The 24,703-nt window shown below is 48.1% G+C and overlaps 8 protein-coding genes across 10 annotated transcripts; 4 read left to right on the top strand and 4 right to left on the bottom strand.

The window, feature by feature from the left end:
- Positions 1-269: 269 nt before the first annotated feature.
- Positions 270-2,042, bottom strand: E1B28_003302 (uncharacterized protein; the record flags this gene model as incomplete). The annotated part of the gene is made up of 15 exons (XM_043160276.1): positions 270-486; positions 541-563; positions 624-664; positions 723-749; positions 801-845; positions 908-946; positions 1,011-1,103; positions 1,166-1,220; positions 1,280-1,356; positions 1,411-1,443; positions 1,499-1,529; positions 1,595-1,620; positions 1,685-1,781; positions 1,830-1,862; positions 1,917-2,042. The coding sequence occupies 15 exons, from the start codon at positions 2,040-2,042 to the stop codon at positions 270-272; spliced, it is 963 nt and encodes a 320-aa protein (XP_043002232.1).
- A 188-nt stretch (positions 2,043-2,230) lies between these two features.
- E1B28_003301 (uncharacterized protein) lies at positions 2,231-5,908 on the bottom strand. The gene is made up of 10 exons (XM_043160275.1): positions 5,762-5,908; positions 5,571-5,704; positions 5,278-5,518; positions 4,689-5,229; positions 4,533-4,636; positions 4,154-4,479; positions 3,969-4,103; positions 3,034-3,915; positions 2,896-2,980; positions 2,231-2,843 (listed from the first exon to the last, which is right to left on the bottom strand). Exons 1-10 carry the CDS (start codon positions 5,820-5,822, stop codon positions 2,431-2,433), a joined length of 2,922 nt encoding a protein of 973 aa, XP_043002231.1. The 5' UTR covers positions 5,823-5,908; the 3' UTR covers positions 2,231-2,430.
- Positions 5,909-7,607: 1,699 nt separating this feature from the next.
- Positions 7,608-12,393, bottom strand: E1B28_003300 (uncharacterized protein). Of its 3 annotated transcripts, XM_043160272.1 has the most exons (8): positions 11,708-12,393; positions 10,997-11,631; positions 10,673-10,930; positions 10,360-10,621; positions 9,670-10,291; positions 9,177-9,608; positions 8,852-9,119; positions 7,608-8,780 (listed from the first exon to the last, which is right to left on the bottom strand). In XM_043160272.1, the coding sequence occupies exons 1-8, from the start codon at positions 11,995-11,997 to the stop codon at positions 7,816-7,818; spliced, it is 3,732 nt and encodes a 1,243-aa protein (XP_043002228.1). In that variant the 5' UTR covers positions 11,998-12,393; the 3' UTR covers positions 7,608-7,815. The 3 variants fall into 3 exon arrangements, with proteins under 3 accessions (XP_043002228.1, XP_043002230.1, XP_043002229.1); XM_043160274.1 differs by having other exon boundaries at positions 10,997-12,393; XM_043160273.1 differs by having other exon boundaries at positions 7,608-9,119.
- A 2,109-nt stretch (positions 12,394-14,502) lies between these two features.
- Positions 14,503-16,004, top strand: E1B28_003299 (uncharacterized protein; the record flags this gene model as incomplete). The annotated part of the gene is made up of 6 exons (XM_043160271.1): positions 14,503-14,787; positions 14,844-14,987; positions 15,048-15,110; positions 15,163-15,225; positions 15,281-15,412; positions 15,463-16,004. Exons 1-6 carry the CDS (start codon positions 14,703-14,705, stop codon positions 16,002-16,004), a joined length of 1,029 nt encoding a protein of 342 aa, XP_043002227.1. The 5' UTR covers positions 14,503-14,702.
- A 981-nt stretch (positions 16,005-16,985) lies between these two features.
- E1B28_003298 (uncharacterized protein) lies at positions 16,986-17,336 on the bottom strand (the record flags this gene model as incomplete). Its single annotated transcript, XM_043160270.1, has 1 exon — positions 16,986-17,336. The coding sequence occupies one exon, from the start codon at positions 17,334-17,336 to the stop codon at positions 16,986-16,988; it is 351 nt and encodes a 116-aa protein (XP_043002226.1).
- A 1,317-nt stretch (positions 17,337-18,653) lies between these two features.
- E1B28_003297 (uncharacterized protein) lies at positions 18,654-20,440 on the top strand (the record flags this gene model as incomplete). The annotated part of the gene is made up of 8 exons (XM_043160269.1): positions 18,654-18,715; positions 18,777-18,985; positions 19,051-19,119; positions 19,187-19,512; positions 19,558-19,803; positions 19,860-19,949; positions 20,009-20,059; positions 20,108-20,440. The coding sequence occupies 8 exons, from the start codon at positions 18,654-18,656 to the stop codon at positions 20,438-20,440; spliced, it is 1,386 nt and encodes a 461-aa protein (XP_043002225.1).
- A 1,443-nt stretch (positions 20,441-21,883) lies between these two features.
- On the top strand, positions 21,884-23,958 carry E1B28_003296 (uncharacterized protein; the record flags this gene model as incomplete). The annotated part of the gene is made up of 6 exons (XM_043160268.1): positions 21,884-21,908; positions 21,956-22,782; positions 22,835-23,041; positions 23,094-23,329; positions 23,386-23,613; positions 23,667-23,958. The coding sequence occupies 6 exons, from the start codon at positions 21,884-21,886 to the stop codon at positions 23,956-23,958; spliced, it is 1,815 nt and encodes a 604-aa protein (XP_043002224.1).
- Positions 23,959-24,079: 121 nt separating this feature from the next.
- On the top strand, positions 24,080-24,700 carry E1B28_003295 (uncharacterized protein; the record flags this gene model as incomplete). The annotated part of the gene is made up of 3 exons (XM_043160267.1): positions 24,080-24,279; positions 24,339-24,574; positions 24,636-24,700. The coding sequence occupies 3 exons, from the start codon at positions 24,080-24,082 to the stop codon at positions 24,698-24,700; spliced, it is 501 nt and encodes a 166-aa protein (XP_043002223.1).
- Positions 24,701-24,703: the final 3 nt, after the last annotated feature.

Here is a 24,703-nt window from a genome sequence, read left to right as displayed (position 1 = left end):
TTTTTCTTTCCTATGCTTCTTTCCAACACTGTAACCGGAAGGTCATAGACACCTCTCGCGACAACGCGGACATCTGGAGAAAAGTACTATAGGTCTTATACATTTGAACCTTGTTTCGTGAGTGAGGCTAGCTTGGCTGGGCACTGATTGGAGACTTGGAGGCGGTAGGGGAACCGGGTACACGAGACAACGAACATGTTCTTAGGACGCTAGAAACTTGATAGAGATGTGTATATACATGACGTGAGCCAGCCTGTCAGTGAAGGGGACTACCGTGAAAGGTCAACTAACGCTCCCGAACTGTCTACCCTAGATGGCTTGCCCAATTCGACTTGTGTTTCGTTCTCAACCAGATCTGCGCTACAGATAGGGGCAGAAGAGGTCGTTGAGAAGGGCAGAGTTCTTTGCGTGATAGGAACCGACTGTCCACTGAACATGACGAAAAACACTCGATTTGCCAGGAGGGAGTGTAATATCCGTTGCAAACTAATTGGGCTAGGTTGAACATGCCAATTGAGTCAGCAGAATTGTAAAGCGTACCTGACTAGCCAAGGTCCCATTCCCTTCAACAAGTACCATCAGTCGAATGAACATATCAAAACGGAATATGGGGTTCTACTGACAGGATTTACGAGAGTACTGAGTATATTCCCGATCGAAAGTGCTTTGCGAGCGTAAGATTATGATCTGTAAGTTCCGTGCTGTTAATGGGAAACACTTACTCAACAGATAGATGTAAAACAAAATCCCTACAAGTACGGTCAATGGACATTATCGTCACGATAAACTTCACTACTAACCGTCTTGATACATCTGTAAGACCCACTGTGAATTTGTGCGATGGACTGAATAGAAGAGGAAGGTCAAACGATTGGCAATTGCGAACGATTTCTAATGTTTGACTTACGATGTTGGTAGCCTTTCACAATAGTCAGCCCGACGACGACTATGGTGAAGGATGGTCGGCTATCAGGTATATCATCACTCTAGCTTGTGGGGGAAACACTCACTCGTTTCATTTACAAGTAGCAAGACATACGCAACAAATCCGATATTAGATGTCGCATTCGGTTTGCAACCAATCGTAGTTGAAGACTCTTCGACTGTTCAAATGAAAACTTTCAATTTATCGTTGTTCAGCACGGTTGTCTTGAATTGTGCTCACATCTAAATGTCCGTGTCTCCTTGTAGACAATGACGGTGCCGGGGATAAGGAGAAGCTGCATTTCCGATCTCTTCAATTTACGAATAGGGACAGTCCTTGGAAATTAGATCATACCAGCACGGTCAAGGATAACACGAGGAGGATACGTCGGCTGCGCTCCCATAGTGCATATGTTCGCAGCATCAAAATCACTTTGGGAAATTCGTTCAGTTTTGTCCTGTCCTTGAAAATCGAAGATGACATACGTTCGGATAAAACCACACCAATATACATCAACCCTTCGAGGGGAACTTGTCATGAAGCAATATGTGTAGTAGGGGAGACTGATCTCACATAATGTTGCATTTGTAGTGTGAAGGCATTGCTGGGGTGAACATCCAGTGTAAGCATCATCTACAGTAGCAAGAGTGGTTATCGTTTAGTACTAACCTGTGCACTCAAAGGTCCAAATCTCACTGGCGGAATAATATCAGTTAGAAAAGACAACTTCAGGCTCCAACAGCAACCTGAAAGACGCACTCCCGAGGTATAGAAAGGTGTCCACGAAAGGCAAATAACGGTTGAATAGAAACATGATGGAACCGAGTGACCATGGTCTCGACCACACATACGCCAGCTGTTCAAGTTGAGCCACTGAGTGGAGTATTGCGAGAATTGCTCGTACCTCTTGTTCTAGTGTACATAGGTAATCATAAACCTAAGTATACGGGTCGTGAAAAGCAAGGCGGCTGGAGTCTATGAAGGAACTTACTAGAAGGGTCGCACTGACCACGAAATTAGCAGGAACGAGTTTAAAAGGTACGGAGGTGTGATGCCAGTCGGCACGCGATTGAAGTCCAAGTACGCTGTTGGTGATTTGAGGAGTCTCGGGCGTCATTTCATTGCGACAAAACTTGGAGACGAGGCCAAGTGCGAAAAGGAACGAAAGAAAGGAGGAGGAACGAAAGAGGAGAACCTCTTGGCACTTTGATTATTATGTACGGCTAAACCTTCTTGGGGATATCCTGTAGGATCCTCTACAACTCGGAGTGCGTGTATTTATGCAATTAGTTCAATTGAAAAGACCCTACATGTATTTGTTATTTCCACTAAATCAGTTCCTTTTTTTGGCAGGTGAAATTATTTTCAAATTATTTACCCAATCTGAATGGAGGAGTTTGCGATGAAATTCCATGTTTCGTTTTCTGAAGACAGAGAAATGAAGCATATCTGAGGCATTACTGTGTATCATCAAGGCAAAGACGATTCACCAAGCAGCCTTCCATCTATCGTCGCCGTCCTTTTGTTTGAAAACCTTTGAACATGGCATCATCATCTGAATCGTCGTCAACAATAATTGGTTGGGCTTTTTTCTTTACTCTCCTGGCCATTTTGTTTGTTGGTGGAGGCGCTGAGTCAAGAGTCATATCCAGGGCTTCACTTGGATCCAAAGTCTCTTCGCCCTGATCATCCTCAGAAACCTCAAGGAACAGCGGCTGCTTCTTCGCTTCTTTGCGGCCTTTCTTCGTCGCGATTGTAGGTTTAGCCATTTCCCCTTTGATCCGGTGATTGCTGTGCTCCTCTTCAGATTCAGAATCGTTGACAACGAGAGGCTGAGTAGACATTCGATTGTCTTTGACAACATTTCGGGACTCTTCAAAGTCTTGCAACTGTGATGTGTCTTCTTCTTTCCAGTAGCCTGCATAGTTCAACTTAACGGGCAGCAAGAGGATTGGGACAAAATTACTCACTGGGTCCCACACCATACCCGCTCTGCTCATTGAGGACAAGTTCAACTCGCCGAGGTCGTGTTGCAATAGACGGAAGAGCGTTTTTCTGCTGCAGTGATCAAGGACAAGAAGAAATGCTAAAGTGATCAGAGATCTCACCCTCTTGAACTTCTTGAAGTTGGGTTTTCCGTTCCATTCCGGATTCGACTCTTGAGCATCTCCCCGTGCTCTTGTGCGAGAGGCGTCAAACTGAACAATGACCATGAAGTTCCCTCGTATGTTTAGATCATCCCCGAATTCTTCCAGGATCGCCCATTGTTTGTCTTCAAGATCTTCCCGCTCCAGCTCCGGTTTCGAGATTTTCAGCTTATTGAACTCCCGATCAAATTCGTCCTCTGCTCTCTTTCCTCGTTTGGTCGAGGCAACAGCTTTCAAGAAGGCGTCATCCGTGTCAGGTTTGCCTGGTTCGGCACCGGTGCTCGTTGGAGTGTCCCTCGCCGGAGCAATTTTCGAGGTGGAAGCTGGTTTATTAGCGGAGGGGAGTTTCGTCGTTACAGGGGAATTTTGCTCGAAAAACTCAACGGAGTTAACACCCTCGATTGCCTGTCTCTTTGAACGCGGAGCAACTGATCCCATACGAGAGCTGCTAGCTGTCGGAGCAAGGGCTTCCGCAATACCTTCCATCTCTTCGTCGTCTGAAGTCGCTTTTCGTTTGTTTCCCGAAAGAACTAAACTCGAGCCAGTCCCCTGAGTTTCGCTGATTTCAGCTTCCTCAGGCACTACACCCAAAGTCGTCGCTTGAGTGACTGACTTGAACCTCGTACTGTGCATGGTCTGTGACTGTTGGGTCTCCTGAGCAGCAGCGCTCATCATTTCCGACAGTGAAGTCGTGGTATCTTTGGTCGGATCACTTTCTTCAAACAGAGAACGATACTTTTTAGTGACGCGCTCTCCTTCAGGTGCTGCAGAGCTTTCTCGCGAACCGAGATCTGTAGCCCCAATACGCCGTTTCAGCCGGGATGATCTCTGTCGACCCGGAGCCTGGTACGAGGCGTTGCAATTGGCAATTCATTGATACATAAAGACAGACTTACCGTATAATCAACTACTACAGGAATGGTCGGCTGAGTTATGGATGATGTTGGGGTGGCTTGATCGATAAGTGAGTTATCACCGAGACCAGTCACTGCGGGCTCCCCAGTTGCAGGATCGAGATGCTTCGTCAGGATCTTTATTGGAATTGAGATACGATAAATGAACACTTAGAAGCATGACTTACCTTACGTGGCCGCCGAGGTTCTGTGGCCGGTACAACGGACTGAGGTTCTGGTTTACGCCCAGGTGCTGCAGTTGTTTCAGTCGCTGGTGGTTGGGATGGCTGCCGGCCTATTTGTCTCGTTGGACGCAGTCGTTTCGGTGCCTCGAGACCAGGATCTTCTGCTTGTTGTGACATGTTCTCTTCTAATGCCTTGGGTTCAGGCGCATGTCGTGTACCTCGCCTTGCGGGCCGTTTTCGAGTGGAGGCAGGTGATTGTGGAGGATGGGTCTCCTCTTCGGGTATTGTATTCGGTATAACGTCGGGTAGAGGGGAGGAAGAACGATTTCCTAAGGAAAGCTCAAGGTAAGCCACGAGCGATGCTGTGGCATATATAAATTACCGTCATGAACGTCAATTCCGTTGGCGGGAGCAATTAGGTTCGATATATCATTATCCAGGACGGAAAGCACGACGTCGTTAGTTGACTTGAACGATAAACCGAAACTGTAGATGACACAGTGAGCAACTTACAAATTCGCGCTGAGAAAGAACGAACGTTCGGGTTTCATCCGCTAGTTCCTTCCACCCGTCCTCCCCTATGGCAGCGATAATATTTTGTTCCTCTCCCAAAACGACCAAACTCTTGCTTTCTTTAGCTTTCCCTCGAGATAGGGCACGATGCCATTTCATTTTTCGAGCAGCATCCATTACATTGAAAATTTCGATAGATCCCTCTCCCCTCTGGATCAAGAACCTCATATGACTATCAATCTCCCTGTTCTTTTCTCCCACACATAGAAATCTGAGGGACGAGAATATAGTTTGTCGGTGGTCGGACGTCTCCCAGACCTCAAAGCGCTTATGACGGGCCTCAAGAGCAGGAGAAAAATTGGGACGATATTTAGACAACTGGGGGAGCTCGGTGAAACGGTCGTTGGGGTCTTCTGATTCTGATACGCGAATGAGCTCCTGCAACCATTCGATTTTGACGATATTGCATCCACCGACAAGAGATGCAGCCAGCGGAACGGTGGGAGAACACACGGGCGCAATATGGTGGGTGACCCCAGAGTGGAGTACATGTGTCAGATGGATTCCTAGAGGACCGTTGATATCTGTTGTTTCGAAGGCTGAAGATCACTAACCCAGTTTTAAACATGCTGCGGTCGGAACTGTGGTATTTCGCGACGTTGGGATGTAGCAGCAAACAGGGGTCCACAAGAATGTTACTGGAATAGCATTCGTGACTTTGATCGCGTATCCTTCCTTGAGCTCAAACGTAGCACCCTCGCCGAGTTGGTGTGATTCCTCAGGACTGATAGATACCCCCATAGCTTTCGAGCTTCGGTGGTGAACTTCAAGTTTTGGATGAATGTCGGGGTTCGCCTGCACAGGGGTCTCATTCTTTATGAAAGTATTTATCTTCACCAACACGCACCATATCCTCTTCATTGAAAGGTCCCACCTTGATCATGCAGTGATTATTGGAAACTTTTTTGGAGTCAAGAAACAGAGGATGTTCCTTTTTGCGTCCTAGTTCGTATTCTTTGTCTGTTTTCATCACTATGTGCACTGGGAAGACGCGTCAATTTCAGTTGCTTTTGAGATGGAATGGAGCAGACAACCAACCATGTTGACTAGAATCTTTGGTCGCAACGCCAGGACCAAATGGGCCTCTAGCAATCCACATAGCTCCTTAGAGTAGTTGGTGAGAATCTGACGAGGATCCGGCCCTACACCACCAATTTCTCGGGATATAGGTGCGATGGTCAGCGCGCGACATTATGTTAATGTTTTTGATGTACATCAGCCTGACATCCTAACAACCTCAAATGGACGCGTCGGCGTACGTATTCCTCCTCTGCCATTGGGATGTCCTTTTGACATTTTTTTAATCTCCCATTGAGGTCGTTATCTCGACAGAACCCCCTCATTACCATATCCTTCTACTAGAATCTCAGCCTTCTATTGATGTTCTTCCCCACTGTCCTTCCGACATATCCCTTGAGCCTTTGGTAACGCACTCAGCATCTCAGTGACAGAGCTGGCTCTGACTTTTCTTGTCCGAGTCGGGCTCATGATGTCGGGGCTTGAAAAGTAGAACAAGCGAAAATACTGAAGAATGGTTACGAAGCATGGGCGCAGGTATTTCCTCTTCCGATTTTATCCTTCCCTCCATCTACTAATTTCCTCTTCGAATTCCGCTGCTGATGTCACCCTCAGACGACGACGACAATTTTCTTCAAAGTCCTCTCACAACCACCATTGGTCTGCCGCTAGTTGAAGAAGACCAACCACAACAGCAGGTGGCTGACCTTGAGTGGTCAATTTGATATGGCCGCCAACCAGAATGCAGCTGCACTCAGTGTTCTGGTTGAAGCACTGACGGACATATCTACTGACTTGCAGCCAGTATTGCTGCACTTCTCTGTTAATCCCTTTGCCGTACTAGCGTCGCGAATTTATTGATGGAGGAGCTGATACCGACGATGGAAAGGCTCCAGCAACATTTTGGAACGACATTGACGAGAGGTTGAAAAAGATTCGTGAAGGAAAGATCCTCTCCGTATCTCTCGGTGCGTGGTCACACAGACTCTCGTTCCGTCTCGTCAACTCATTTGTGTTTTATCAGGGCTATGGCACGATACCTCGAGCACGACCGCTCTCAATTTTCCAGCGTGACGAAAGAAGCTTTTGCAGCCCTTCCCACTACCACTGCTGCTGTTGATTAGATCCATGCTTGCCCAATACCATATCTTCCACAACTGCCACCTATCGTTACTCATAAATACCTCTAACCTTTCTCAGCTACGTACACATACCACATTCCTTCAACCCCAGTACATAGTCAGTCACGGCGCAGCCTCGGACTGCGCTCGTTATGATCCACGGACCACTATATTTTACAACTTGATGTCTAATATTCAGGATGAATAGAGTCTATTCAGCTTCACATGATAGTATTTCTATGAGGTGCTTTTCATGTGGACCCAACATGTCTATTGAAGAGGTTGGTCACAGTCAGCATGTATGTTTTACGTTGATACCATAGCCAAGTAGGATAAATCATTTGGTCATTCAACCTAGTCTAGACAGAAATACTATCTCGAAAGGGTATCTAAAGACAATCACAGACACATTGGGAACATATGAGTGTGAGGCCAGCATAAGGAAAGAAAAATACCGGGATCACAGTTAAAGGTGCCACAAGTAGTAGTAAATGGACGAATGAAGGATGTCGCTGGGACATTCCTCGTGGGATATCGTGAGGATGTCTGGGCAGGGGATCTTTTTCCGACTTATTCCGAGCAATCATTCCGACATCCCCAGTACGTCCGTCAAGACTTCAAGGCAGAAGCTCGTAACATCAGCTCGCGGACATCCTTTTGATATCCCGCACGAACCGTGGTGTAGTTCGACGAGTCCTTCGGCACGTGCACCGCGAATCTGACTCAAACACTATGTCTGTCAATGATAGAGAAATCAAGATTAATTGGGGTCGTATAATCTACATTATATTATTGAAAGGGAAAACAGTACAGAAGCGGTCTTTTACTGTTAACTTACAAAACAATAGAAGTTGAAGTAAATACGGTCCATACGGGTATCAAAAGGGAGCTAGCGCAACGACAAGAAGCAAAGAAAGCAAAAAGAAAAACTAAAATAAAATAGCGTATCATCGGTCACGACGCAGTAGGCCTAGTAGGGGTCGCCTGATTCTGGCCATGGCCAACAACGTTCAGAACCATGGTACGGAGCTCGGGATGGTTTTGTACGAGGGTGGATAACTGCTCCGTCGTGAGGCCAGACAGGAGAGCGTGAACATTGTCCACAGGGGTCGGAATAGCATTTCCAGACTCATGATCTTGTGGTCGGGGAGGGATCTCAACCGACGCAGCACTGTAAATCACGTCGGCTGTCGGACTCTGGGAGCCTTTGGAAGGAATAGGTAGATGTGCTTCATTTACATTTACCGGAGGTGCCGTCGGTGGGGGTGAGAGATGCAAGGAATCCGTGAGTTCGTGACTGTGCCTCTGAAGAGGTATTTCGTTTTGGGAATCGGAGTTGTCAGAGACCATTGGAACCGAAAATTGATATTGTATTATTTGCTGTGGTTGTGATGGAGTATGAGATCGCGCATCAGGCTCATTTTGGGCTTGGGGCTGGACCTGAGAATCACGAAGATTGACATCACGATTTCCCGGGGTTTGAGACTCGAGCGGGACGGCTGGTTGGTATGGCGTTTTCCATTGAAGTTCCCTATTTCGATAATACTTTTTGACATTTGGTTGGTCAGATGAGGTAACTGGAGTTGTCACAGGAAATTTGGAGTACAGCGGAGGCGTTGTGTAAGTTGAATTCGAGGTAGAAGGCCCTGATGATGATGCAGAAGGTGCAGTCGCCGATGCCACAGTACTGGCAATGTTATAGTAGCTGCTGTACCCATACCCATTCGAACCCTGACCATAGGGGATCTGAGTGGGGTAAGACCAATACGGATAGCCAGTAATAGCATACTGTCCATATGTTGTAGTTGGCACTGGCACGCTTGCGGTACTTGACGACTGGGGATGAGGTACAGGAGGGTGTGAGGTGGGGGCTATGGTAGAGTAATTTGTTGCTGGCGTGACGTGATTATGAATAGATTCTTCAGGTGGGTGGTGATTGTCGATCAGTAAATTGGCCGACCCTCCTCGCTACCAAAGAACCGAGACTCACGAAATGATTCGAGGGGTGCCGCCTCAGAAGGTTTGCTTTGCACGGGGCCGTCCGTACTCCCAAACACCACACTCCCCCACTTGAATTCTCGTTTCGATCCCCGATCCCAAAGAACCTCTACCGAGCTCGTTTCCTCTATCACACGAATGAGCGATACCTCAAATACACCCGCACTAACGCGAATTTTGATGCGCGCCATTGAGGGTAGCGCCAGAAGGTCCTGCTTTATTCTGTCTTGTTTAGATGCTTTCTTTTTCGCCGCAACGGCCTGAGACAGGAATTCAGTTCCACTTGAGAATTCAATGAGCGGAAGATAGCTGCTTACAGGATTGTGCTGTGTACACAAGATTTGTACTTCATACTTCGTGATGATCTTGAGTACCTCTGTGTTCGAATCTCCATCTCCATCGTCCGTTCCGTTCGGTTGATCTACAGCCATGCGACTGTTATGGGCGATTTCGGCAGAGGGAGTATTTGTCGATTCGAACTCCACCTGCATCGGGCCTGATCCAGACTCCGGCTGCAGAGCTGAGGCCTGAATCGAAACCGGCGCGGTGGTGATTGTAAGGGCATTTGATGAATCTGGGTTGACTAGAACGACTTCCTTCTCTACCTCTTTAAGTATAGTGAAAACCACATTGTTATCCTCGATGTCTCGGGCGCAAGAAATATGGAATGCCTTCGGACATTTCCCTTTCGTGCATTGAATGGGCGCCCCATGACCTTTAGGCCGTGTTTTTGTACATGCAGTACATTTCTGAAAGGTTGAAAACAGTTAAACATTATTCCGTAAGAGAAAGGCTCGGGCTTCAACTTACGAGATTCCATCGATCCTTCACAATCCCATCGACTCCGAATACAACCTCCTCCTTCAGACCTGTCTCAGGATTCTCTGCTTCGTCTACCCACGTCTCGGGAACAATGCTCGCGCAATCCCGATGGGCCCTCCATACCCAATCCCGCGGATAACCACATGCATCCATAGCGTCCTTCCGGCTGACAGGCGGGTCTTGCACGCGCAGTAAGTCCGCCTTGTCCATGGAGACACAAAGACAACAGGGAAAGTTATCAGGCTCAGTAGGTCGTGGCCCAAGCTTCAAGGTAATCTTAATCGGATTGGGTTTCGAAGGCATCATGGTCGGCAAATCTTGGATTTGACCTAAGGATTTTTTAGGCTTCTTCCGTTTTGGTGGTTCCTCAGACGAGAGATCGGCCTTCCGCTTGCCAACTTTCGAAAGTGGGAGAATAAGCACTAACACGTCTTCCGATTTGATGTGCTTTTTCTTTGAGGGGGAGCTGGTAGATTTCACAGTGGCAGATGGGCGCTTGGATTTTCCGCTGGAGCTGGGACCTTGGCATTTCAAATCACTCGATGAGTTGCATTCGCCTCCTTCACGATGTTCACGTTCTTCAAGCAGTTTGTTGACATCGATGCGGACACTAGATTGAATCAAGTCAATAAAAGTGTTTAAATCGTAAGAAGCGGTGAATGAAAGTCATAAACGAACCTATCAGGAATACATTCGCAGGCCTTCGCCACCTTTCCTAGCTCTAACCAGCTAGGGAGCGCAAAATTGACGCTCTCAGCACAGTTGAAGCCCAAGTTGAAACCTGCATGATATCCCCTTGGGAAGGTAATCATGAACTCGCCAGCATGTTGCACACAGTGGTTGGGTTTGCAAGAGGATTTGGCAAGAAGGGTGGGTGACGCCAAAAAGGATTTATGTCGAAGGAATTGGTGACATTGAGACGTATCCTTTGGGAAGAAGCCTATTGTAAAAGTGAGCAATCGGCACAGAATATAAGGGTAGTGAACCATACTTCGCATAGCATGCTCCAGGGTACTAGCTCGGCCTTGCGGTACTGCATACCAAAATTTTGGGGCACCAAAGTGGATATAATTGATGCTGAAGAGATCCATATCCTCGACGTGCCATGCAAAAGTGGCTCTCCACATTCCCCAATACAGATATGGAGTGTTGACACCAGGAAGTCCGTCACTGTAAGGTAGAAGTCTTGATAACTCGGACTCCAGATGTGCAACATTCCATTCCTTGGTTTCATCTGTATATAAGGAGCCTGAGGAAGATCCAACAGCCCCGTCAGATTTGGAGAAATCCAACTGTTAGGACTCAAGATACGTACCCTGAGTGTCGGCACCATACCATGGAGGCCTCGCTAATCCACAGTTACGCCAATACTGCCTTTCAAGTTTTGCACAGAACTCCGGAGTATAATCCTCCGGCTTTGTATCTGGAGGAAGCCAGTGTGTATGGGGATCAAAGGTTTCCAAAAAGGCCGTATCCTTCTCGGCGCGTTCGGCTAATTTGGCTTCCTTCGACTGCTTCGTTTGTGGCTGGCGACGTCCTTTCGGTTTCGGTTTCTGCTCTCCTTCGTCGAGCGGATCAGCCGTGCTTCTTGAACTGTTTTCGTGTATCGCACCGGCAGCGTCATCGACCGGCTCCTCCTTGATGCGCACCTGCCCGTTTTCGTCGATACACGGCTCGACAGTCTCGACTTTGGCGGTGGCAGCTTTTCTGGTTCTAGTGCGTGGTTTTGCCTTGACGTTGGAGCGTGCATGTAACCCAACTTCGCCTACCCCGGGAGCGCGGTATTCGTCTTGACCACAAAACTCTGCCCATTCTCTCACGCTCATTGTTTTCCGCTTCTCGAAATTCTGCTGTCGGAAAAGGCCAGCTTGACCCAACATATGCTGTTCGATAGGAGTTCTAATTTCGACATTTGATAGCTGGTCTTTCAAAGGCGGAAGAGAATGTTTCCTGGGGAAGAGTGGATACAGATAGTGAGACAAAGTGTAGCTAGAAGACGCGATGGAAAGACTCAGTGGAAACGCACCATTCTTCTGGAGGAATGACTTTAATGATACCACTACACATGCCCCAAGGTTCGACTCTCTTCATGTAGGCCTCAAAATCTCTGAACTCCTCCATCGTCGGCTTGAAGACAGGTATACCACGAGCAGCTAACCGATCATCATCTGGGTCCAACCACGTCTTACCATCCGAATCTGGAGTTGCGTGTATCGGTTGGCCGTCATAGAAATGATCTGGTTGAACTGGAATATTGGGAGGGGGAGATGAACCAATGCTGGGTGTCAACGAGGGTGTTGGAGAGCTGGATGCCATGGCTCCTTGTGAATGTCAAACACCACCAACACGATGTCGACAAAGCTGATGAATGGTTCTGGTACGGTTTAAATCACTGGGCGTAAGAGTTGCCAGTAACAGAGTGGTGGAAAATGGGAAACAATCGTCGTCGTCGTCGTCGAGGGCGCTTAGGACCGGCCCTGGACCGATGGAGACCGAATCTAGGCAGCTGGCCGGCCATGGGCATCATGTGAATGTTTGTTTGTTTGGACAATGGAGATCACATGGCAGACAGGGACCCATAGCGGTACATAGCTTCTGCCGTCGTTGCCGTCGTGGATTGATGTTACAACTATCAGAAAATTCAGCTGCCATCGTCACAAACTGGATTGGTAATAACCTACGGAGAGGCACCAATTTTTCATCGCAAGGAGGTTTATCTTCTACAGAAGTGATTCTTGGTTCTTCGACAAAAACCTAGACTGGAACAGAATAGCTTCAAGTTCGGGATCGGCAGCACCCAGCCGAAGGCGGAAGCCTGGCTGAATGTTCATGCTGGGCGGAGGGAAGACACCATGAAGCAGGTACAGGGAAGCGAATTCATCACCGTTACGGACGAACAAGCCACGAAGGAACGTTTGAATATTTGAATCTCCGGAAAAACCGCCACTGCACATTGCGGACCCGGTTCGGCACAAACAGGCTGTCTGGGCGCATCATTCGGCAGACCAATCACCCGCCGTCAGTTGCGCTTCAGTTCAAGCTTCCAGTTCAACACACATCCTTCGGAAGTTCATCAATGAATTTACATATCTTCACGCTCGAGTTTCTCTAGTCTATTTTCCGATATTACAAGTCTTCATTCTGTCGGAGGAAGTTCTTTCCTTGTCAGCTGGAGTCGTAATGGTAGATCCACCTGGCAACACTTGGAGAAACACCCAACTCAAAGCATCGACGTCGGTGTGTTACATTGGTACCAAGTCTGTCCGCGACCAACGGCGACTGTCGAGGCACCTGCGTTATGATTAAAGATTAAAGCCTGCACTTACCACACGGTCGGAAAGCTCGATCCGCTCAGAATCGGACAGTGTTTTCCTCTCGCAGACTTTGTTCACTTCTCGAAGGAAGATGGGCGTTCGGCGCTCAGCGCTCACCTGCCGCCGGTGACGAAGTAAAAATACCCAACTCGAAGTGATTGTTTCCGCCGCTCTACGAACGCGGGGTGAAGCCCGTTCGTGAGATCATCGTGGTGCGCCTGCCCGTTTCTATTCATTCGAAAGGCTTCATAGGGTATACAGCTTTGATTTTCGGCACATAGGTATTACTGTCGTCTCGACGAACCTTCGTTAGCCATCCTCATGGGAAATCTCCTAACCTGAGTGTGACGATTCGCAGATAGGAAGAGAGCCTGCATCTCATAATCGGTAACCCTCCCACGCCTCCAGAATTTTTATCTGATTACCACTGTCCAACTGTTGCAGTTTCTGAGCCGAACACCATTGAACGCACTTCTAATTCTCCCGGTATTTTCGCGGCTTGTTGCTGAAACGTGGCCCAAGGCACTCTTTCCGATAGCATGAATGTTTGTTTTTCCTTGGCCAGATATGGAATAAGGTTCTGGCTCAAAACGAAGATATCGGAGGTGTCAGATTCTTATTTCACTCTTCAAAACGTTAGCTGTGGCGACGTTTGTATTACACCGAAATGAAAGGAGTTAGGTTGAATTTTGAAGCCATGTGGTGGCGAAAACATGGATTTATTTCTGGCCAAAGCGCGCGCACGAATGTGATTGATTGAGAAGTCTAGGATCAGATAGTGTTCAGTATGTCCGTAGTCGAAGGATGTAAGCGCTTGTGACTCGGATCAATTAGGAGTACGCACTCGCATTGGTGGTTGCACCTAGTATCGCCTAAACGGACGTAGAAAGGAGTAATCCTTCGGTCTTTTGATCGCCACACAAGGATAGGGGGTCCCCATCCACCAACTGAAACGATGAAGGACAACCGGGGAGGCCATCCTCGACCATTTGGCAGAAGTGAATCGACGGGTGGATCACGAGGATAATGTTTCTGTAGCACGCCCAAGTTCTCAATTCCGCCAAACGCGAGCCACCGAAATTGAAAGCATCAGAAGAGACTTTCGAATCTTCGATCGAAAAAGGAGACTGGAAGAATTATGTAAACGTACGGACCCAGTCGAGGAACCAGTATCGGGGAAAAAAGAAAAGCGCATTCCAGTGTCGCCTATATGAATACTGTGCAAGGGACGTTGTTCAATTGTTGTTTCAATACATGTCAGTTTGTGTCAACAGCAGAAACGCTTGATATTTGGCCTCGAGTACCTCTAGGCGAGAGGCATGGAGCAGTCTGAGACCAGGACAAAGATTCGATAGAGCGTGAGAATAGGAAGGTTTAGGAAGAGCATGAATCGTGAACGAGCGGGTAAGGGGTTGGATCTCGGTGCAGTCCTCCAGCCAATCAGAGTGCGGGGGACAGATTGATCAGGGACATAGACATTCAACGTTGATTAGGTAATCCCCCTGACTTTCGACTATAACATGTCCAAGCTTCGACACAACTCCTTCATAAAGGGCCGACCCGCCCCCAAAATAATAAATCGTCCTCTTCCCCGGACAGCTCTCTCCATACCCATATCCATATCCATAGACTGCTCCCAATATAGCAGTTCTTCTTAATCTACTCCGAGCTCTCCTCCGCCTACAAAGACCTGACCTCATCCCCGAAATGAACGCTTCACACCCGAAGTTCTTCCCTGGTACTTTCAACGACCCCTCCATGTCTTTCTTTCCGCCCGTCATTTACGACAAAGGTGCCTTCAACTTTCAAGATATTGTCTTTGTGATTGATAAACCCCGATTGATTTAGGTGTTCTCAATACTCCGATGGTCTTTTCTCCGTCATACGGGATGCAGTCTGAGCAACAGCTGTATAAGAATCACTACTATCAGGGTGACCCCTACCCACAAGTTCAACAGCCGTCATTTGATTTGCCTTCAAAGTATTCCAATTGTATGTTATTCGGTATAGCAGCTTTCATGCGGCGAGCCATTCTTACTCCTCATCTTCCAGCTTCCTCTCTTTCAAGGGAATGGCAATCGTGGTCTCCTTCAACTTCGCTTGCGGATCCTCATCGTAGGCTTGCCACACGTTCCGATAACAGAACACTATTAACCCCTTTTACCAGCCTCTTCCTCTCAAAGCTCTCAGCCACCTTCAGAGTGCTCGTCTCATGGGGTTTCATCCCATAGTACGTCCTCGTTTCATTTGCCTGCGCCTCAACCGACCCTATTTTCTTCCTATAGGTGGCTCAAAACTTTCCCTACTCTCCTGGCCGGTGGAGTGTTTTGTCACTCCAGACCCCTCTTTGGCCAGTAACGACAATGAGATTCTCTCCGGTGCTTTCTCCTTATTCTCCTCAACGGGTACACCAGATCGTGAGTCATGACCTGAATGATCCCAGACGCTGTGAACTAAATATCTCCAGTCCACCATTCCACGACGTCAAGCATCGAAGACGGTCCCAACGTTTTTGACATTCAGTTTGGGCAGTCGCTGCAAGCCAGCACTGGCGCCATTTATGGACATCCAGGAGACAGCCCAGATAGTTCCTCAAACTCAGCACCACCTTCTCCTGTGTCACGGGAGACAATGGGACGACGAAGACAGACGCAACCTCCGCCCTCCTCGCCGTCGTCCGATACTACACCCCCGTTTAGTGCTGACTATCGACGTCGCTTCCCCTGTCTCCTCCCAGGGTGCGAGCGCCGTTTCACTAGCCGATACACACTCAAGGTTCATATGGAAGCCCATAAACCCAAGCCAAAAGTAACCTTTCCTTGTACGCATGGGTGTTCCGAGCGGTTTTCGAGGCAACACGATCGCCTGCGGCATGAAGTTGCCAAGCACGGCAAGGTTTGCGAGTTTTCATGTGATGATTGTGGAAGATTCTTCTCGACTGGGAAGACGTTAGGGAATCACAAGTGCCCAGTCGCTGTTGGTGGAACGAGATGGGTGCATAGTAATTGAGGAGCCTGACTATCGAGTTCAGTACACGAGCACCGGTAGTCTCTTCTCTGCCCTTTACCCCCTTTCTTTTTGTTTTCAAAATATCACAAAGGTTTTTCTCGTTATCCCCTCATTTTGGAGACTATTTTTGCTTGTATGGAATACGGAAATCGGAAGAATTCACGTCAACTTGTATTGAAGAATGTCAACTATCATACTATTCACTTACTATACACTATCTCGATCATTTACTTTATAAATCCATTCGTTTTCCCAGATCGAGGCTATGGAAAATTTTGTAAAAAAAATCTCCTGCAAGGTGTTATTTCAATTAAGAAAACGTCGTTCCGGAGCTTATGGGTACGCACAGAATGAACATCTATTCTTCTCGTGAAATTCAACTGGCGTCGTTGAAGTTCCATCTGAGGTCATGTGGTAGAACGCAGGGTTCTCTTCCGAGAACGCTGTCTATGCCGTCCCATTGAGCCACATCCAAAATAAAACAAAAACAGAACTTAAGAATTGGGCGGTCAATTCATTCGGGTTGATGTAAGGGGTGATGTCGTGCGTAGGGAGATGGTTCGACACAAAGCACACCGCGTGGCCTCGTTCTTTTGATTTCATGGGCAGAATCGAATTCCCATAAAAACTAGTTTAGCCCTCGGAGGGAAGGGATCTGAACCAAGCGGAGTGATTATGGATCTTGAGCAGTCCGGTCACCGTACTGAATCCCGGCCCGTCGGCCCACCAAGAGCCTGAGCTTGATTGCAATTCAAATGCAATTCAAATCTGTTGATCAACAGACACATCTGTGAAAAAAAGAAGCTATGTAAGTACATATGCCTTTCAAACCACTTCGATGAGCTAACTCATTACGAGATAAGAAGACGTATTTTAGTCTTCCGACAAGCTTGATGTCTAGACAATGGATATGTTTATGGCAACCTTTGCATTGGTGGTGTAACCGTGTGAGCCGTGCCAGCAGTCACTTGTGCGTTTTGATCAATGATCTCTCATCCCAAGGCGGAAATTCGTAGCACCGAGTTTGTGCAGAGAAGAACTGATCCCCCACGGGGTCCAGAGATAATCAATAGAAGGAAGGACCGGACATGACGTTGAACACTTTCTTTCCACTGTGTCATTGAATGCCCGACGTTGGACTGGATGTGTCGCGACGGAAACATCTGATTTCTCCGCTGAACGGGTCCGAGCAGCCCTCAAGTGACCAGAAGCGGGAGTTGCTCGACTCGCTTGCGTGGGGGGTGGTGTTAAAAGACTGCCAAGCCTGGATAATTGACCAGATCTGTGTAGATCGAGGCGGCGGCCTAAAATCCCGTTCCGAACATGGAACATTAGGATTCGTTTTGATGAAGCAGTGCGTGAGAGCTACTATCCGCGACCGAGAGTGTGAGTCGACATGGATTGGGATGTTGTCCAGACCATCGACGATCTTTTAACCTGAAGAACATCTACCAGAGCAAAAAGGTCACGCTCCTTAAAGGCTCAAGGCGGATGGGTAGGAAAACACGTACTACATCGAAGTCAAATCAAAGTTCGCATCCGGGTGGCCAGAATTTCTGCTGTCGAACGGAAGTCTAAACAGTCATGTTGAATGGTGCAACTTCCTTCCTTTAGCCTCCACACTCATACTGAATTGTCGGCTGACTCAGTGCAATAAAACCTTAGCGGGTGCAACTGCGATTCCCGCGCGACTCGAAGTCGTCCGAGGGGTTCTAGCTGCCAGGAGATCTAGAAGAGCCTGTTGAAGGGGATTGAAAGACCCATGATCTAAATTACACCCAAGAATTTCAAAAATATGGTTCCTCCAGACGTTGTGAGTAGCCTCAACACAGAGCTTCGGGAGTCGCGTGTCCTGAGCGCGTCATGACGGGGAGTCGTAGGCTGGGGAGCCTGGCGAAAATCAACCGTTGGCTACATTCACGATTGGCCAGAAGATTCTCGGTATTGATGAAAACACATACAGACAGCGGGCCATTCCTTTTCTTCGGACTTTAGCTCCTCCTTCATCTGGATCACTGTCGGACGCTTCGCGTAACGACAGGCCAGATGGCGTTCAACTGCATTGAGCAACTATTCGGCGCAGTGCGAGATCACTTGAAGCCCATTCATGTTCAGTTAGGGCTCGACATTCTTGAGCTGACTGCTGGGCTGCACGAATGATTTTCTGCTTCTACGCAACATGCTGATGCGAAGAGACCTGTAAACGCAAGCTCGTCCCCATTTATAGTAAAAAGGATAAATTTCATTCACCTATGAAACGTCAGTGCGACTCGAGTTCGACTCGGACTTTGTGATATATAAACCCGAACATCGTTAGGACGTATCATGTATCGGTCCGTACTAGAATCTGGGCTTTGTACCTGTGGAGAGTTCAGCCTTGACGCTGGAAAATGAGTTACTAAATGAGACACCAACACAGGACCAGGTATATATATGTCCGGACTCCCACCATCATATAAACGTGACCTGAATTAGGATCGCGACGAACGGTCCAAGCCGTAGCGCGTCAACCTCGCGTCTTGAGCTTGAGAACTCGAACCCACGGTTCGGTTCGGAAACTAGTCCAACCGAAGGGGTGATTTGGGCCTTTCCAAAAACAGGTCTGTACAGGTTGATGATGCTTGCCTTTGTCAGACTTATCTTTTCACCATGACGAACCCATCCACCGCTCATCCTCAGAACCAAGCTGGCAGGCTGCGTATCGCCATAGTGTACGTTCGTTCCCCTTCAAGTGACTTTCGAGGTTCAATATACTGAGAGCGACGAAACTAGAGGTGGTGGGATTGGTGGTTTGACGTGCGCCATAGCGTTAAAAAATTGCGAGAATATTCAGTTGGATCTGTATGAAGCTGCATCAGAGATATCCGAGATTGGAGCAGGTATCACAGTCTGGCCGAGGACGTGGGGTTTATTGCGAGCTTTGGGATTGGAGGAAGCTTTGGTTAAAGGTTTGGAGGAGCCTCCAAACCTGGGTGAACTTAGTGAGTACTAACGAGCAGCCTTGTTGCGCGGGAGAAAAACTGACCAATTATAATCAAACCAACAGAGGTCGCGTTCACAATGAGGAAGGGTGATCAGCGCCAGGGCGTCCCAATATTTGATATGAAGATGAATGGTCGAGTTCCTTTTCCAGCCGTATTTAAAGAACGTTACTGATATGAGAGTTCAAAATGACTTGCTAGGGGGTTCCCTGAATTTCCATCGTAGAGACATCCAACAGGCGTTACTACAGCAACTTCCTTCGTCCCACATTCATTTGAACCATCGGTTGGTGAAATGCACGGAAACACCTCAAACGGTACACCTCGAATTCTTGGACGGTAGTCGGGTTGAGTGTGATTTACTGGTGGGGGCAGACGGTATCAAGTCTGTGGTGCGACGTTGCCTGAAAGGTGACAATCGGTGGCTGCCTATATATACAGGGACTTTGGCATTTCGGGGACTTGTACCGCGAGAACGATTGGAGAAGATGAATCCTGCGCATCGGACTCTCAAATCTCCTACGATGGTACGTGTTGATTGACTCGTTTTTGCCAAGCTGAACCATTCGTAGTATTTAGGAAAAAATCGAGTAAGGCGCCAGGTTCATAAATGGCCGCAGAAGGCAACTGAGATTTGTGTTAAGCATATCGTGGTATATCCGATCAGCCAGAACCGTGTTATCAACGTCGTTGCATTTCATTCCAAGTTTGAAGACTTCGGTAAACCATGGAGTGGACCGGAAGTGAGAGACGCAACGAGAAAAGAAGTTTTGGAGGTTTACGAGGGCTGGGAGTCGGAAGTGCAGGAATTGTTGCAGGTAAGTTTCAGTACAACCGCCTGGAGAATTGGATTGTTAAATCGAATGAAAAACAGTGCATCGAAAAACCAACATGCTGGGTTATTCAAGATGTGAATCCATTGGATTCGTATGTGGGAAGGCGGACTTTGTTGCTAGGCGACGCCGTGAGTTCCGATCGCCATGAATCGAGACGTTAAACGATTCGAATTTGATGCATACATAGGCCCATGCGATGACACCACATCTGGGCGCGGGTGCTGGTCAAGCAATGGAGGTGAGCCAACCGTGATATTGGGTTGTTGCTGTTGACCCCATACTATAGGATGCGTATATACTCGGAGTCGTGATTTCCGCCACTTGTTGCAAACCCGAAGATATTCTCCGCATCGTACAAACCTACGATGCAATTCGGAGACCGTTCTGTAACTATATTGTGTCGACAGCAAGGAAACAAGTGAGGTATTACGAGCTGGATGCACCCGAGTTCCAGGATATGAGAGAACAGGAGGGGGAACGGTTGTTGTCTGCACAGCAAATGTCGACGCTTGCGAAGACGGTTTCGGGACATTGGTCATGGGCGTCTTCGTCTGTAGATAGGGATTGTCAACAAGCCGTGGCGATGATAACTGGAGGGTCGAAGAATCCTAAACTCTGAGTGAAAGTGAGTATGTAGTCGTTCAGGTGATTGGATTGTAAATAGTGAAGTTGGGTCTGTATGAATGTTGGAACGCTACCTGTTCTTATCCAGAACGACCGGTTGTGGTGCGATGGAAGGAAGAGCGAACTGCTGGTGTCGGTGAGTTCAACCGAGAGCGATGCTGGGCAGGTGATGGGGTGACGGAAATTGCCGTCCTCAAGGTATTCAGCCGCTCCTGGGAGATGTAAGCAAGCAGTTCGAGGGAGGGGAGATTCCGCGTGAAGGCCGGGACTAAGGATGGCAGGGCGCGTGAAGGTGACCTTCTCGGGAAAGGGCTTCAATCCAGAGACATTTGTGATATGACAGCAGTGCTAAGCTTCCTAAAATGCAGATGCGCGCTAGGACCAATGCGACTAGTATCACTTCACCGTTACCTCGAACCATAACAAGTCGAGGCGATCAAAAGCATTTCACTCTGGGCGTTATGCTCCAACGTCATTTACAACGAATGTACTTCGGAGCCATTGATGTCCTCGACGTCAATTTATAGCCGAAACATCTTAAGGCAGCGAGCAGTGAGGCAGGATAGTCTTGCAATGAGAGGGGAAAATGAGGCCGAGTTACATCACAGGTTCCTGCAAGTCCAGAAGGAAGGTACGAAGTAGACTAATCCCTTTTAAGTTCATATGACCTGGATGAGCTGGCTGAAAAAATAGTACGGAACTAGGTCAAGTACCAGAGTGTAATGTTCCCCAGCCTCTCGAGGTTGGACCTCAGGTATTGAGCTACATTCGTTTCTCCATCCACGGTGAAATCAAACATAACCGTTGAATGTAGGTTCGGGTGCTTCATTTCACGTCGTACAATCGCTTCACGTATATACTCTGGTCAATCTCGTGGAGGAAACAGATAATCGAACATTACGAACCTTGAATACGTCGGATTTGACTATCTTTGAACACACTGGCTCAGTCGAACTTTCGATAATACTCTTCACACCTCCGAATCCTCCAGTAGCAACGAGATAATGACCCAACTCCCGCACGTTTTAGTCCATATTTTTTGGAGAGGCGAAGCATGGTCGTACCTGGTCGTACAAATCGAAGATCACAGTTCAGATGAGATATTCGGCTAGTCCGCAAGATTGAGTAGATTGATCAGTATCTTGGTCGTGAAATAACGTACCTGCTGCATCCGATCCAGCCCTACTTGAGCAGGTTGACCTCTCCGTTCCTCGAAGGCTCTCAGCTCTGTTTTATTTTTATGGTTGCATTGTCTGCGTATGTAAATCAATCGCAGAGGGTCAATCTCCATGTTGAATTCCTTGCGTGCCCTCCACTATGCTCGGTGCTTCTGGGTACGCTCTCCGTCTGATTTCCATTATTGTCGGGCAAAAAAACAGAGAGAACGCGTGTCGATGAGTTCAAAGTGGGAGCTTACCTAACTTGCCTCCCAACGACGATGTCTGGCCCTCCAAACAGACAGTGTAAGCCACCCACTGGTTTCTGAAACGCGTGCTAACACTTGTGGTAGTCTCAATGAACAGCAATGGATCTCTTGAAACTTTCAGCCAACTCTCTCTCAATGACGACCCGATTGCTCGCTCCAAGTCGTCCATGTCCATGCGCTCATACCAATCCCATCCTCCTCATTTCGACCCTCGTCATGCCTATGGCCACTATCCTCCTCCTCCTCCTCCTCCTCAAGCAGATCCTCTCTACGCAGCTGCTTCAAATGTTTTGGGAATGGGTCCTCCTCCCACAGCTCCATCTTACGACAACTCTTACGATCCCTCCATCTACACTGACTACTCTTCCGAATACCACTCAACTTCTTCGCAATACCAACAACCTGCTCCTTCTTCAGATTACCACTCTAATTATCCGCATCTTCAACAACATCCTTCGGATTACCACTCTACTTCACAATACCAACAACCTCCTTCAGATCATCACTCTAACCATCAGCAACAACAATCACCTCATTTTGACCCTCACTACCATCACCAACAACTACAACAAGCACCAGCACCTCCCGTAAACGTCTCCCAGTCAAACCTCGCCTCCTCCCCAGACACCGAATTCGATATGCGTCCAGACGCTCGTCCAGGAATGGGCTCTCGTATGGACTCTCTTCGCCCATCAACCACCAAATCGAAAGCAGTCGACTTATCCACCCCCCCTTATACCAAAGAATACATCGACAGTTATCGCCAACGTATAAAAGCGGATCCAGATCCCGAAGCCCACTTTCTTTATGCCAAATACCTCGTTGACGCTGCTCGTAAGATTCGTCAAACAGCCAAAGACCAAAAAGCAGGTAAACGGTATTCTGAAATACTCATCACCGAAGCGCTCAAGGTGCGCATGTTTTATAAACCTCTAATCCCGATTCACGGATGCCTTTGGCCAGGTCATCCGCCGTCTAGCCACAAGCTCTGCAACTCCCTATCCAGATGCCCAGTTCTACCTCGCAAACTGTCACGGTTCAGGTGCATTAGGTCTTCAAGTCGATCACGAACGAGCCTACCATCTCTACCTCCAAGCAGCTAAACAAAACCATCCAGCTGCTGCCTATCGTGTCGGTGTCTGTAACGAAATTGGTGCTGGTACTAGAAGGGTGTGCCACTACCTCCCTTCATATATAACATAATCCTCACTCCCCTCCACAGGACTGGGCTCGCGCCTCTGCCTTTTACCGCAAATCCGCCTCCCTCGGTGACACCGCCGCAATGTACAAGCTCGGCGTCGTTCTCATGACCGGTGGCCTAGGAGAAGAAAAACGCGAACGTGAAGCCGTTGGTTGGCTAAAACGCGCCGCGGAACAAGCAGACGAAGAGAACCCACATGCATTACATGAATTAGGGTTGCTATACGAAGGTGGACCGGGTGTTTCCCCTTCCATGCGGTGCGCACCCTCCTCCCTTCTTTATTCAACTTGAACGCATTCTTACTCTTTGTCAGTGAAAACATTCACCCAGACCCTTACGCCGCCAAACAACTTTTTACACAAGCCGCTCACTTGGGCTACACCCCATCTCAATATAAATTAGGCCAATGTTACGAATACGGTACTGTCGGATGTAACGTCGACCCAAGACGTTCTATAGCTTGGTACACTAAAGCAGCCGAAAAGGGGGATGCAGAAGCAGAGTTGGCATTGAGTGGATGGTACCTTACCGGTTCAGAAGGGTGTGTCGTTTCCTTTCTTTCTTCCCCCCCTTTTCATTAATACCCTTTTGCAGCGTCCTCAAACAATCCGACTCTGAAGCCTATCTCTGGGCCCGTCGAGCAGCGAACAAAGGTCTCTCCAAAGCAGAATACGCCGTAGGTTACTACGCCGAAGTCGGTATTGGTGTTAAACAAGACATTGAATTCGCTAAACGATGGTACATGCGTGCTGCTGCTCAAGGAAATAAACGAGCTATGAACCGTCTTACGGAGATAAAAAAATCGGGCGGGGCTAGACCTGGCGGACATGGTGGAGCTGGGAGACCGACGAGGCAGCAGGCGAAGGATGAGTGTGTTATTTGTTAGCAATAGTGGTTATGATTTCTTTTCTTTTTTTTTGTTTTTCGTAGTATGATTACCAATACCCTGTATCTACTTACCGGTTTTCGTCTTTAACCGGTTCCGTGAATAAAGTGCTACACCCACCATGGAACACCCTTCCTTCCCCATGTCTCAAGACGACAACTGGACGTTATGTTTCCCTCGCGGTTCTTCGACTCCAGTACTCGTAAAGAGTCCTAAACCCGCCTACGTCCCGGCATACCATATCCTTCTCCGAATGGACCGATTCGGCTTTTCCGCCAATAACATCACCTACCAGGCGTTGGGAGAACATCCAAGTCTTCGGTAAATGCCCCTTACTTCCCATCCCGACGCGTCGTGCTCACCCACGGTTTCCCACATAGCTACTACGACTTCTACCCCGCACCGTCCAAACCAGAAGAAAACATATCACCAGAAACTCACGGTGTAGTTCCCGTATGGGGCTTCGCCAACGTTCTCGTCTCTTCCCACCCTCAAGTTCATGTCGGCGAACGACTCTACGGTTATTTTGCACCTGCGAAATATATCCTCCTTCCTATCGACCCTACAGATATCAATAAACACGCCATGTACGTCCCCCGACCACAGTTTCCATCAGGTACGAGTTCTTATAATCATTTTTCTGAGTCTGTTGCCGCAACATCACTAACGAGGAGCAGACCGTAGACTATACCACCAAATCACCCGTTGCACCACAGACCCTCTCTATACAGGCCCGAAATAGAAG

The sequence above is a fragment of the Marasmius oreades genome, chromosome 11 (assembly GCF_018924745.1).
Source record: "Marasmius oreades isolate 03SP1 chromosome 11, whole genome shotgun sequence".
Lineage (NCBI taxonomy): Eukaryota > Fungi > Basidiomycota > Agaricomycetes > Agaricales > Marasmiaceae > Marasmius > Marasmius oreades.
Note: the sequence above shows the minus strand (reverse complement) of the source record. Positions and strands in the feature narration are given on the sequence as shown.

Bases quoted from the DNA above. Each gene is read 5' to 3' on its own strand.
- E1B28_003300 (XM_043160272.1), bottom strand. From the start codon at position 11,997: ATGGCATCCAGCTCTCCAACACCCTCGTTGACACCCAGCATTGGTTCA. The intron at 10,622-10,672 runs GTATGGTTCACT...CTTTTACAATAG, and splicing joins CCTGGAGCATGCTATGCGAA to GCTTCTTCCCAAAGGATACG. The intron at 9,609-9,669 runs GTAAGTTGAAGC...TCAACCTTTCAG, and splicing joins TGAAGGATCGATGGAATCTC to AAATGTACTGCATGTACAAA.
- E1B28_003301 (XM_043160275.1), bottom strand. From the start codon at position 5,822: ATGTGGATTGCTAGAGGCCCATTTGGTCCTGGCGTTGCGACCAAAGAT. The intron at 5,230-5,277 runs GTTAGTGATCTT...ACGGTCCTCTAG, and splicing joins CGCAGCATGTTTAAAACTGG to GAATCCATCTGACACATGTA. The intron at 4,637-4,688 runs GTTCGTTCTTTC...TGTCATCTACAG, and splicing joins CTAGCGGATGAAACCCGAAC to TTTCGGTTTATCGTTCAAGT.